Source organism: Eschscholzia californica, unplaced genomic scaffold (assembly GCF_041429995.1).
Source record: "Eschscholzia californica isolate CP2 unplaced genomic scaffold, dmEscCali1.0.p SCAF_1, whole genome shotgun sequence".
Classification (NCBI taxonomy): Eukaryota; Viridiplantae; Streptophyta; class Magnoliopsida; order Ranunculales; family Papaveraceae; genus Eschscholzia; species Eschscholzia californica.
The window spans coordinates 21,695,406-21,706,084 of NW_028238198.1; the positions used below are offsets into that span (position 1 = coordinate 21,695,406).

The 10,679-nt window shown below is 36.7% G+C and overlaps 2 protein-coding genes across 2 annotated transcripts; both read right to left on the reverse strand.

The window, feature by feature from the left end:
- Positions 1–663: 663 nt before the first annotated feature.
- Positions 664–1,277, reverse strand: LOC147565124 (multifunctional methyltransferase subunit TRM112 homolog A-like). The gene has a single exon (XM_086651624.1). It carries the CDS (start codon positions 1,138–1,140, stop codon positions 772–774), a length of 369 nt encoding a protein of 122 aa, XP_086507750.1. The 5' UTR covers positions 1,141–1,277; the 3' UTR covers positions 664–771.
- A 1,392-nt stretch (positions 1,278–2,669) lies between these two features.
- LOC147565125 (ubiquitin carboxyl-terminal hydrolase 3) lies at positions 2,670–9,923 on the reverse strand. The gene is made up of 6 exons (XM_086651625.1): positions 9,448–9,923; positions 8,400–8,516; positions 7,997–8,095; positions 7,401–7,589; positions 6,461–6,642; positions 2,670–3,346 (listed from the first exon to the last, which is right to left on the reverse strand). The coding sequence occupies exons 1-6, from the start codon at positions 9,562–9,564 to the stop codon at positions 2,944–2,946; spliced, it is 1,107 nt and encodes a 368-aa protein (XP_086507751.1). The 5' UTR covers positions 9,565–9,923; the 3' UTR covers positions 2,670–2,943.
- Between the last annotated feature and the right edge of the window lie 756 nt (positions 9,924–10,679).

Sequence of the window (10,679 nt, forward strand, 5' to 3'; positions counted from 1 at the left end):
GTTTTGTCTATTATATAAGCATACATACCTTCGACATAACATAGGCCTCAGCCGACTCACCAAAGCGCGACATGATTCATATCAACAAGCAAGGGCTCATACGATCCACAGTAGAGGGCAACCAATATCTTTCAGAATGGATTTCGATGAACAAAATGTAGCTTCCATATATTGCGAAATTGTTTCATTATGGTCTAAAGGGAGTTTTGTGGTAGGTCATGAAAAGAATTTTAGATCCTCACACCACCACTATTTCTCTTCTTTCACACTGTTTCATTAAGGATCTTTCTCTCTTAAGGGTTCCGGCTAAGGAGACCACCCCCTTCGCCCGAAGGGATGGACAGAGGGAGGAGAAGAGAGAGAGGCCAAGGAGGAAAAATAAAAAATGGTGGTGGCCGGAGGTGATGGTTGTGATATGTACTGGAGGCCGGAGATGGGGGAGACTAGGAAAAAGCTGAAGCATTGTTGCCCTTCAAAATTCTGTATTTTGAAGATATTTGCACAACAGATTATTTGTGCCCTAGACCAGTATAATCTTCCACCAATGTACACAATCAAAACCCTAACCTCAATTTTTGTTCCTCTAAAATCCATTCCATACTCAGATTAATCATACATAAAGTAATAATACTAAATCAAAACCCTCATTTCAGAATATCCAGGTTCAAAAAAACAAAACCCTAATTTCATTCCTCTTTCAATCAAACAACATAACTCCAAAATCAAAACATGAAAGAAAAAGCAATTAAAGGTTGAAAAATCAAATCTTTTTCAAACCTCATCCTCATGAAGAAGCATATTAGGAATTCCTTTACTAACAGGAAACCTGCGTCCAGTTTCAGGACAAATTAGGGCACCTTCTTCAAGATGAAGTTCCAAAAGAGCATGATGAAATTTTTTCAAGAACTCATCTGAATCAAGCATAGATGAATCTGATTCTTCAGGTAGATCTTCAAAACCCATAGTTTTTGCTGCATCAACTAAAGCTTTCCATTCGATTTTCACAAACATGTTCCTGAGGAAATCTGGACTGAATTCGACCTCTTTTTCAACGGATTTTACTACTTCTAATCCGAGTGGGAATCCGTTTGTTACTCCTTTGATGTTGCTTGAGAGCATATTGTGTGTAAGAAGCCTCATCTCTCTCTATCTCTATCAAACTTTCTCTCTCTAAATTTGAAGAAACGAGGACTGGTATATCTCAGACGCTCAGGAACCCAGTTCTATTTCGCTGGGTTTAGGGTTTACGAATTTAGGGCATGTGGGTGGGGAGACCGGAGAGAACCGTTTAAACTGTAGAAGGAAATTTTTATTTTACCCACAAAAAGTGGGCCGCCCAAGCCAAATTTTTTTTTTTTTTTTTGAGAAAACAACTACGATCTACGTTATATTCGTTACAAGACATTGATATATCATGAAGATGTCATAAGCACCCGACAAACATATCATATTGTTTACACTTTTAATAGCCCAAATTCAATATATATGGATTCCACCTTCTATAGGTATCGAGCCTGAGACTTCCATGGTTCTGAAGTTTATGTCAACACTATCAACCACTTGGTTGGTGTCGACCCCAAATCAAATTATAAAAGTCAACATTTGGTAGGCAATGGGTTAAGAGGATTGCCATAAACTCCAAAATCTTCGAGATTTCACCTTCGATTCCTATCAAAGGTGGAGTTTATGGTTTATTGGACAAGTTTAGTTGGCTTTAGGTCGTAGTTTAGTTTGAATTTAGGACCGGTCCTGTAAGAGCTTAAAATTTGACAATTATCGTGCTTATCATCTTTTTGATGTATAAATGCCTTGAAATGACTTTCGTAGTCGATTCTCAAACAAATTATTAAATCACGTTCAAAATATTCGTTCTCTCCTTTTCACCATTGTTTGTATGACGAAGTAACTTAGAGACTCGTTTCAACAAAACAAAAAAAGTAACTTTCTGACTCTGGGTGAACATTTTGTTAGGACGACACTCGATATCGCCCACCACACAATCTATCCAAGGTATCCACCCGACCATGTGATTGATTTATTATTCTGCAAAACTTAAAAGTCAGATTGAGAAGTACCTGCACTGTTTATAGGTTGTGGTTTTAGATCCTTTATGTTATAGAGGGAAGCCGTTAAGAACTAGAACTATAACCTTGTAAAAAGATCTCCAACGTTAGTTCAACAAAAAAAAAAAAAAGATCTCCAACGAGCAGCCAGATAGCATGACCAGTTTGTTGACACTATCAAGACCATATTTACGTCAGTCTACTTTAACAACTCTGACCCCGGGGTTAGAGCCACAGAAGTTTTCAGAACAAGAAGGTGACGGTGAGTTTATCTCTACAACAGGTGTCAAGTGGAAGTGCAATTAAATTTCTTAATTTCTATCTTTTTTCTCTGAAACAATTTTTTCCCCACTGGGGCCAAGTCGGGTTTCACAAGCTAAAGCTCGACCAGGGTTTCCTAGAGAATGGTGGTGGTCACGGTGGTGATGATGGACATGATGCGCGACTAAAGGAGAGAGGAAGAAGAAAAACCAATTCTATCTAAAACTTACTCGAGATAAGCTGTAACCTAGTCCCCATTCAATAACATTCAAGTGGTGATTTTAAGAAATATGAGTCTAAATTTCCATATTGTATTCTGAATAAATACTACCTGCAAAATAAGAGTGAGAGAAAACATAGAGAGACTTTCTCTCTCTAAACCATTTACACTTCACCTTTTCTTATTGTTCAACAAAGAAAACAGTTTGCGTTCTACCACCATCAACTGTACATGTTAAATCACCACCTCAACTTATATGTCTCAAAGTAACCACTATTCATGAGCTCTTCCCACATTTTATATAATCGGGAAGATAAAGAAGTACAGTAAGGTATAGGAAATCAAACCTGAAACTGAGAAAACTTCACCATGTTAGTCAAATCTATCTCCTTCCCCAACTCAGTTCTTGCTACTTGTAACAATACTCTCGTAGAAGAGAATATAACCATGGTCGGTGTTGCTTGTATATTCCTGGGCTGATCCAAAGAATGTCTGAACTGCAGACTCATCAATCATTTCTACGTTTTCATCGTCAAAGAATAACCAATGGTTGTGGCTTTTCACAAGGCTGACATAATGTCCATGGTTGGGCCCACTACCGACATGAACAACAACTGCAAATAGGGAATACTCTGAATCGTCCTCCATTGTGTTGCTTAGTTTCAGTTCGAGTGGGAATACCACCCTGTATAAGAGCTTTTTGTATCGTCCGAGCTGTTCAATGTACTTGAAGCGCTTGAGATGGATAACTAGGATGTGAGGAGGCTTCTTTATCTTCATCCGCTTCTGGGCTTCCTGCAAACTGCATATAAGAGAACCAACATATGATTTATCAGTTTGTGGGGTTTAAAGTATCTTTTTGTGCTCGAGTCCCTCAGAGTTTTACTCAATCAAAGAATTGTTTTCACAATTAATTTCTACCATAAGTAGGTTGGATCGGGCAATTCACCTTAGTAACTCGTCAGTAATATCAGGATAGGAGAGTAGCCTGAGCCAATCCTATAGTGAACTTCTGAGTTCAATGCAGGAAGTGTGAAGCTGACGCAGCGGAAAAACTGATAAAAGCCTTAGAACTCCGTCTAAAGACTATTGAACCGAAATTGATAACAAGAATACTAAAATACTGAATTTTATTGATTGAATGAATAAAACAACTCCTAGATCCCCCTTTATATAGACTTAGGGTTCCCTTAACCTAATCAAACTCAAATAACAATTTCTAATAAATAAAATACTACTTTCCTAAACCTAATCAAATTCTAATAACAACTTCTAAATAAATAAAATACTAGAATCTAAAACCTAAAAAGTTTCCTAAAAATATAAAACTGCTAAAAATAATAATTCTCTACTAACAAAAATATTATTCTACTAAAATAACTAGATTTTAAGATATCCAAGATACTTGGAGTATCTCATGAAAATCTCCCTGCATCAGTCTCCTCCACTTCAAAGAAACTCGTCTCGAGTTTACTGATTGATTGGAAGGTTGTCTTGAATGGTACACCCATTAGAAAACTTTGTCGTGAATTGTGCATGGGAATCACCAAGCTATCAGATTGGACGAGAGACTTTATTAAGTCACAGAAAATTTGCGGACTATATTTTTGATGTGATTCAAACTCCCTTTTCACTCTAAAAATAAACTTGTATAGATCATGAGTATAGTGATTGAAAATTACGAACTTCGATGAAGACTTTCTAATAAAACAACTTATCAATCCACGTGAAACAATTTTTGATTCGCCAAATTCTGAGAACGGATCTTCGTATGAAGGAACTTCAATTAGACTAATGTTTGACTTCCGAAGTTTTACACCTTCCTTTGATTCAGCTTCTTGAACAATGTCCTTTGTCTCAAATTTCTGAACAACGTCCGTTGTCTCAATTTCCTGAAGAATTTTCTTTGACTCAATTGGTTGAACCACTTCCTTTAACTCAATTTCCTGAATAATTTCTTCAGAAACAAATTCCTTACCGTGTAAATTGATATCAGGAGATTTATTTGTGACCACAATAATGTTAGATTTTGATTTGTGAGTAATATTACTTGAATTTTCTATGCTCACAATTTGTGGTGGTTCAACATTCTCTAAGGGAGTCGTTTTTACCTTTTTAATAGTTAAGTGAGGTTGTCCTTCCCTCCGAAATCCAAACTTCCTATATTCCCGTTCCTCAGCTTCAATTTTTAGGGCCAAGTTGTACGCCTCCTGAATAGTCCATACTGTAACTATCCCCACTTTTTCTCGCAAACAAAATTTTAATCCGCTTAAAAATCGATTTGCTACAACATCTTCATATTCTATAATGTTCTCCATATTGTTTCTTTGAGCCAGTTTTGAAAACTCCTTATAGTACTCACCCACCGAACGCAATCCTTGTCTACAGTTCTGGTAAGTCATAAACAAGTGTTGTTGATAATCTGGTGGTAAGAACCTCTCCCTCAGGTTTTCTTTCATAGACGGCCAATTCTGGATTGGATCCCTTCCTTGCCCCATTCTTTGACGTTGTAACTGATCCCACCAAACAGCAGCACTTCCTTTCAGTCTACAAGCAATAATGTTTACCATCTGTTCACCAGGAACAGTATATGACATATTCACTTGCCGCTCAACCCCATGTAGCCAATCAAGGAACTCTTCGACCGACAAATAACCATTGAAGAGTGGTATTTCTTCCTTGATTTTGTATTCATCATAATATCTACGCGGATATAATTGGTTAGGATAATAGTTACCTCTATTTTCTTGGTTGCCAACATATTGTTGAAGTGGTTGTTCTCTGCCTTCGTTTCCATTAACAGCTTGGTTGTGGGCGAATCCCTCAACACGTTCTCTGTTAATAGGTTGCCTAGGGTTTGTATTGACATTCAGGTTGTTAATCATCTCCATAACTTGGGTTAGTTGATGACTCAAACCGTCAATTTTTGCCCACATGACATTGTTACCTCGTTCACCGTCGAGGTTTGTGTTTCTAACTTCGTCTTTTGCCATTAAGCCAGGAGAAACCTCGCTCTTGATGCCAACTGACGCAGCGGAAAAACTGATAAAAGCCTTAGAACTCCGTCTAAAGACTATTGAACCGAAATTGATAACAAGAATACTAAAATACTGAATTTTATTGATTGAATGAATAAAACAACTCCTAGATCCCCCTTTATATAGACTTAGGGTTCCCTTAACCTAATCAAACTCAAATAACAATTTCTAATAAATAAAATACTACTTTCCTAAACCTAATCAAATTCTAATAACAACTTCTAAATAAATAAAATACTAGAATCTAAAACCTAAAAAGTTTCCTAAAAATATAAAACTGCTAAAAATAATAATTCTCTACTAACAAAAATATTATTCTACTAAAATAACTAGATTTTAAGATATCCAAGATACTTGGAGTATCTCATGAAAATCTCCCTGCATCAGAAGCTATGACTTTGGGGGTTTAATTCGGATTGGAGTAGAATTTGTCGCATATGTACAAACATATGTATGTACGCAAATATACATTAAATATATATAAAAGTTGGTGAAACTCGCCGAGTTACTCCACTCGGATTGGTTAGGATCGGACATGTCTAATCCTGAGCCCATCCCACTTCCTACTGTTAAGTTTCGTTCACTGTAAAGCAATGAGATTTCAAAAAGTGGTTGACTAAATATCTGATTAGGGTGACATGATATCAACTACCGAGTACGGCTACGAGCAACAGTCGAAGGGAAAGAAGCATTATCTTGCCAATAGGCTTCGACAACATTTCAAATCCACTGCTGAGAGAAATAATAATTCTCGGCACGAACCCAACCTTGTACTGCCCAAGGACGAGGAATGGAGATGTACTTCGGGCATATCTCAAGTTCTCATCATCAATTAATAAAATAAAAAAAGAAATGCAAAACACTGGAGCTAAGGGTACCTGCAGCACTTGTCGCAGAAGAACTTATCCTCCCTATTTAATGTCTCAGTAGAACTGAAATTCTTAAGACAGCTTGTGATTGAACTGTTCTGTTCAATGTCAAGGCTCAAATCTAAGAATGTTTCATCCCTTGCTGTTACAGTCTCGCATCTTAAGCATCTTGTTTCATTGGTCAATATACCCTGCATTTAAATAGCACTCAGGAACACTGAGGTTATGTAACATAGAACAAGCACTGATATAGATCTGCCACATAGACTCTTCTGTGATCATTTAAGAACAATTTATGCAAGTATATACTTTTTCCATATAAATTGAACATAGTTTTTCTGTACATTCACGAGTAGAACCAAAAAGTATAAGCTGTACAAGGTACCCTTTTCTCAATTACAACCTCAAGCTTCATAAAGGGAAACACTGGCCTCCCAAAAAATGATTGAAGCTCTTTCTTGACGCAACCTCTTACTTGGCTCTACTTATACTATTAACCAACAAAAAAATTCCATTTAAGGTTGGTTGCCAAATTCTCCTATTAACGTTGATGCAGTGGCAACGACGAGAATATTAGTGGTATGAAGCAATTGTATATTTTGACCGTGTTCTCAGTTCTTAAGAATCATCAAACTAGACAATAGCTACCTAATTACCGGAGAAGTGTTTTAAGGAGCCACTTGGCTAAGAATCCTGCGAATCTAATCATTTCTGGTCTTTAGTTATTGGACATTGAGTTGCCTGGTTAATAGTCTAATACAAAATTTTAAGTTTCCATGTCCACAAGTGCTAGAAGCGAAGGATACAATTAAATTAGATATTGATCATTGTAACTGCATGTTAACCGTTAACGCACAACATTAAAGCACTACTAATGTGATATCAATTGAACGCAATATCTAGATATTCCAGACACCACATATAGACAATTAACAGGTATATGACTTACCTGAAAATTTTTGTGAACCCAGGTAACCAGTGGCTCTTTATTGTAGACACCATTGGGTTGAGCACTCAGCCCGTTCACAGGCCTCTCAGATGCAGATGAAGTTTCTGCTGGAGTTTTTACAGCCTTAGATTCTTTCTCCAGTATGTCGACAAGCTCATTTAGCAGGAAGTTCAAGAACTCATGGGCATCCTACCAAACAAAAAATAGATTAGACGAGTAACGAGATACTGCTATTTCACAGCATTGTATGAATTAAGGAAGGATTAAGTGAGTAAACAAGAAGTTAAGATTGGTAACAGAGTAACAGGTAATACCACACTACCACAGACAGAAGGTATTTAAATGACTAAGAAAAATCATACTTATCCAACTGAACCAAAAGTAAATCTCTGGATTAGCCACCCATGATCCCAACACACCACCTCTAAAGCCTAATCTACCATATATTAAAAACGAACACATGTAAACTCTGGCTAGCATAACTTTTGTGCTGGTTTCTTTGAAAGATAGGTCATTGGTCATTAAATAATTCCTATTTAAAAAAAATGGTGCAGGCTCCTAAAAACTAAGCATGCAAGGCAGCTTCCATGTCATACCTGGTGCATGTAGCTGCGAAAAATCTCATTTTCCTTTTTCACTCTTTGTACAAAACGCTTAGGAGCGATGACACCAGTTTTCTTCTTCTGGGAGCTTATCTGCATGAAAGAAGAAACTGAAATTAGCAACTTAAAAATTTTCATCTGCCTACCACATCTTTGGCTGTATATCTTTATAACTCAAATTTATTCCTTATCTAAATCAAAACTTTTTTTGTCTTTAGGGCTGGTAAGCCGAACCTTAAACATACATATAAGCATGGCCACCCAGGCAGACAACAAATACAATCAAACCCAGTACTACACCATGTAACTTTACGGCAAGGACCAAGACAAATAATGACGAAAACAAATGAATTCATTTAAGAACAACCCAATAGAATCAGAGCAAACAGAATATTACTTGTGAGAATAAGTCCGCCAAGCATGTCAAAAGATTCTCTTCTGCGTCATTTGGGTTTTTGTTGTTTGTATAATATTCAAGCAACTGCTCACGGAATGGAACACAAAAATAAAGGGCCTGCAAACAAAAACAAAGATCATTATGAGAAAGAACCTTCGGCAAACATAACTGAAGGTAAATGTAGTATTAATTGATTTTACTATTTACGATTAAGGTTAAGCAACTAAAATATTTACACAATTAATCTCTTTCATGATCAAGCTAAGGCCCCTATTCACTTCTACAATGCCACCTTCTCTCTCTTTGATCTAATAGTTTACCATACGAAACTTTCCAAAATATAAATTCATCTTTTGGTGGTGTCCATTACATATTGAACAACATGCATTTTTCGGTAAGTAACGTTGCCCACTCACTCACATGTCTACGCAATGGGAAAATGAAATCTAATTTAAACCATTTACATTTATCACTTAGTTCACATATAATGGTGCAAAATTCCCACACCAATATTACACAATAAGAGAAAATATAAACTATAAGCATTTCCCATATGTTTAATGGTGTTAATGATAAAATGCTTTGAGTTGATCTGTTTTCATTTTCTTTTTATAACTTGAGGATGGGGGTTTAGGTAAGCTTAGCCATCAAATACTTATCATTTTATCTTTACTTATATTTCTACAACTTACTAAAATCATTTGGCATTTGGCAAAACTTCTACAACTTACTAACAAAAATTTATTCCAAAGCAATTCTAATGAACAGATTCCTACACGTATCATAATCTAAAATCATTTCCAATTCTACCCATTATAAGAATCCCCCAACCAAATTCAAATACAGTATTACTTCTGGCTTAATTACAATTAACTTTATACAATTCAATTAAACCATGTAATTTCATCATTTCCTAAACAATCTAAAGATACAAGAAAAAAAAAACCTAAAATTAGCCCTAAATTAAAAATAACCTAGAGAGAGAGAAACTTCTAGCAATTTCGAATCAAATATAGAACAAAGACAAGATTTGCTTAAAAAAACAAACCTGTAAGACGCTGTTACAGTAACAAGTGTTACCAAAATTCTCGAGACCGAAGTATCTTTCCCCTTCAGGAAACTGATCTCCGAGAGCCTTTTCAAGCTTTGAACCCGCAGCTCCCATTGACAAATGAAATAGATTTCGAATCAAAACCTAATTTTCTCTTTCTACCTCTTCTTCTGAACTTCAAATCTTTGATTTAATCACCACCACGAACTTAACCAATCAGATTCAAATCTTACTCATCTATGTTTACGTTTTATTCTAATCTAGGGTTTCGTTATCGAAGATATGTTGCAGATTGAAGAAGGGTTAGAGAGAGAGAGAGGAAGAGTGTGTGTTTACTTCGTCGGGTTTGGCGGAATTAACGATCGGGGGGATGTGATAGCTCGATCCTATCCTTTTTCTCGCAATTCTCACTTGGACTTAAAAGTTTTACTAACATGATGCCTGAACTCACGATCCAACGGTCACTTGTGCTCTATGGTACGAGATGGATTTCCCCTCTTTAATTTAAGTTCGGGAGAACTACGGTAGGTTAGTTGGGTTATATTTCCAATTGCACCTATCAGATTTGAGGGGTATGGACGTATGGGTATATCAATCCTAAAGGCAACCCCAATTTCACTAGAGACACATGGGAACGTCTTTGTCTATAGAAATAGACCATCTTTTGCAAAAGAAGTGTTTGATGTTTGAGCGGAATAGTCCACCAAAGTGTACAGTATTGTTGACTATAAGGGTAGGTTAGTCCGGCTATATTTAATTACACGTATCGAACGAATCGTGATATAGACAAAATTGAACGTCTTTGACTTGGAGGATATGTTCTTTCGGTCTGAAGGAGATTTTTTTTAGAGGAGTGTCCTTCGACCAAGATGTCAATGTGCTCAATTTGTCGAATATGATGATGGTAACTTTATCCGGAAGATCATATAGTCTGGCTGAATTAGGGAACGTAATGTGTAGGTAGAAGCCAAAGAGTGGTGGCTTGATCAGAGAGAATTGACTAGAGGGAACAAGACAAAAAGCATGGATTAGTCCAACTGAATATTCCCCAAAAGATATGGATTGGATCTGGACAAAGATAGGAAGAACCAGACCCGAAAGGAGGTCCAGACCAAAAGAGATGGGGCGGCCAACAATACGCCCCTGGCTTTTGGGGGGGCACTAGGCGAACGTATCGACGGAGCCTCTACACTTTAAGTCGAAAACAATATAAAAATTGACATGTTGCA

What these genes read in the sequence shown, in the direction of transcription:
- LOC147565125 (XM_086651625.1), bottom strand. Translation starts at nt 9,564, where the DNA reads ATGGGAGCTGCGGGTTCAAAGCTTGAAAAGGCTCTCGGAGATCAGTTT. An exon ending in TGGCGGACTTATTCTCACAA is followed by an intron (nt 8,096 to 8,399) that starts GTAATATTCTGT and finishes TCTTTCATGCAG; the next exon opens with ATAAGCTCCCAGAAGAAGAA. An exon ending in GGGTTCACAAAAATTTTCAG is followed by an intron (nt 6,643 to 7,400) that starts GTAAGTCATATA and finishes ATTTAAATGCAG; the next exon opens with GGTATATTGACCAATGAAAC.
- LOC147565124 (XM_086651624.1), bottom strand. Translation starts at nt 1,140, where the DNA reads ATGAGGCTTCTTACACACAATATGCTCTCAAGCAACATCAAAGGAGTA.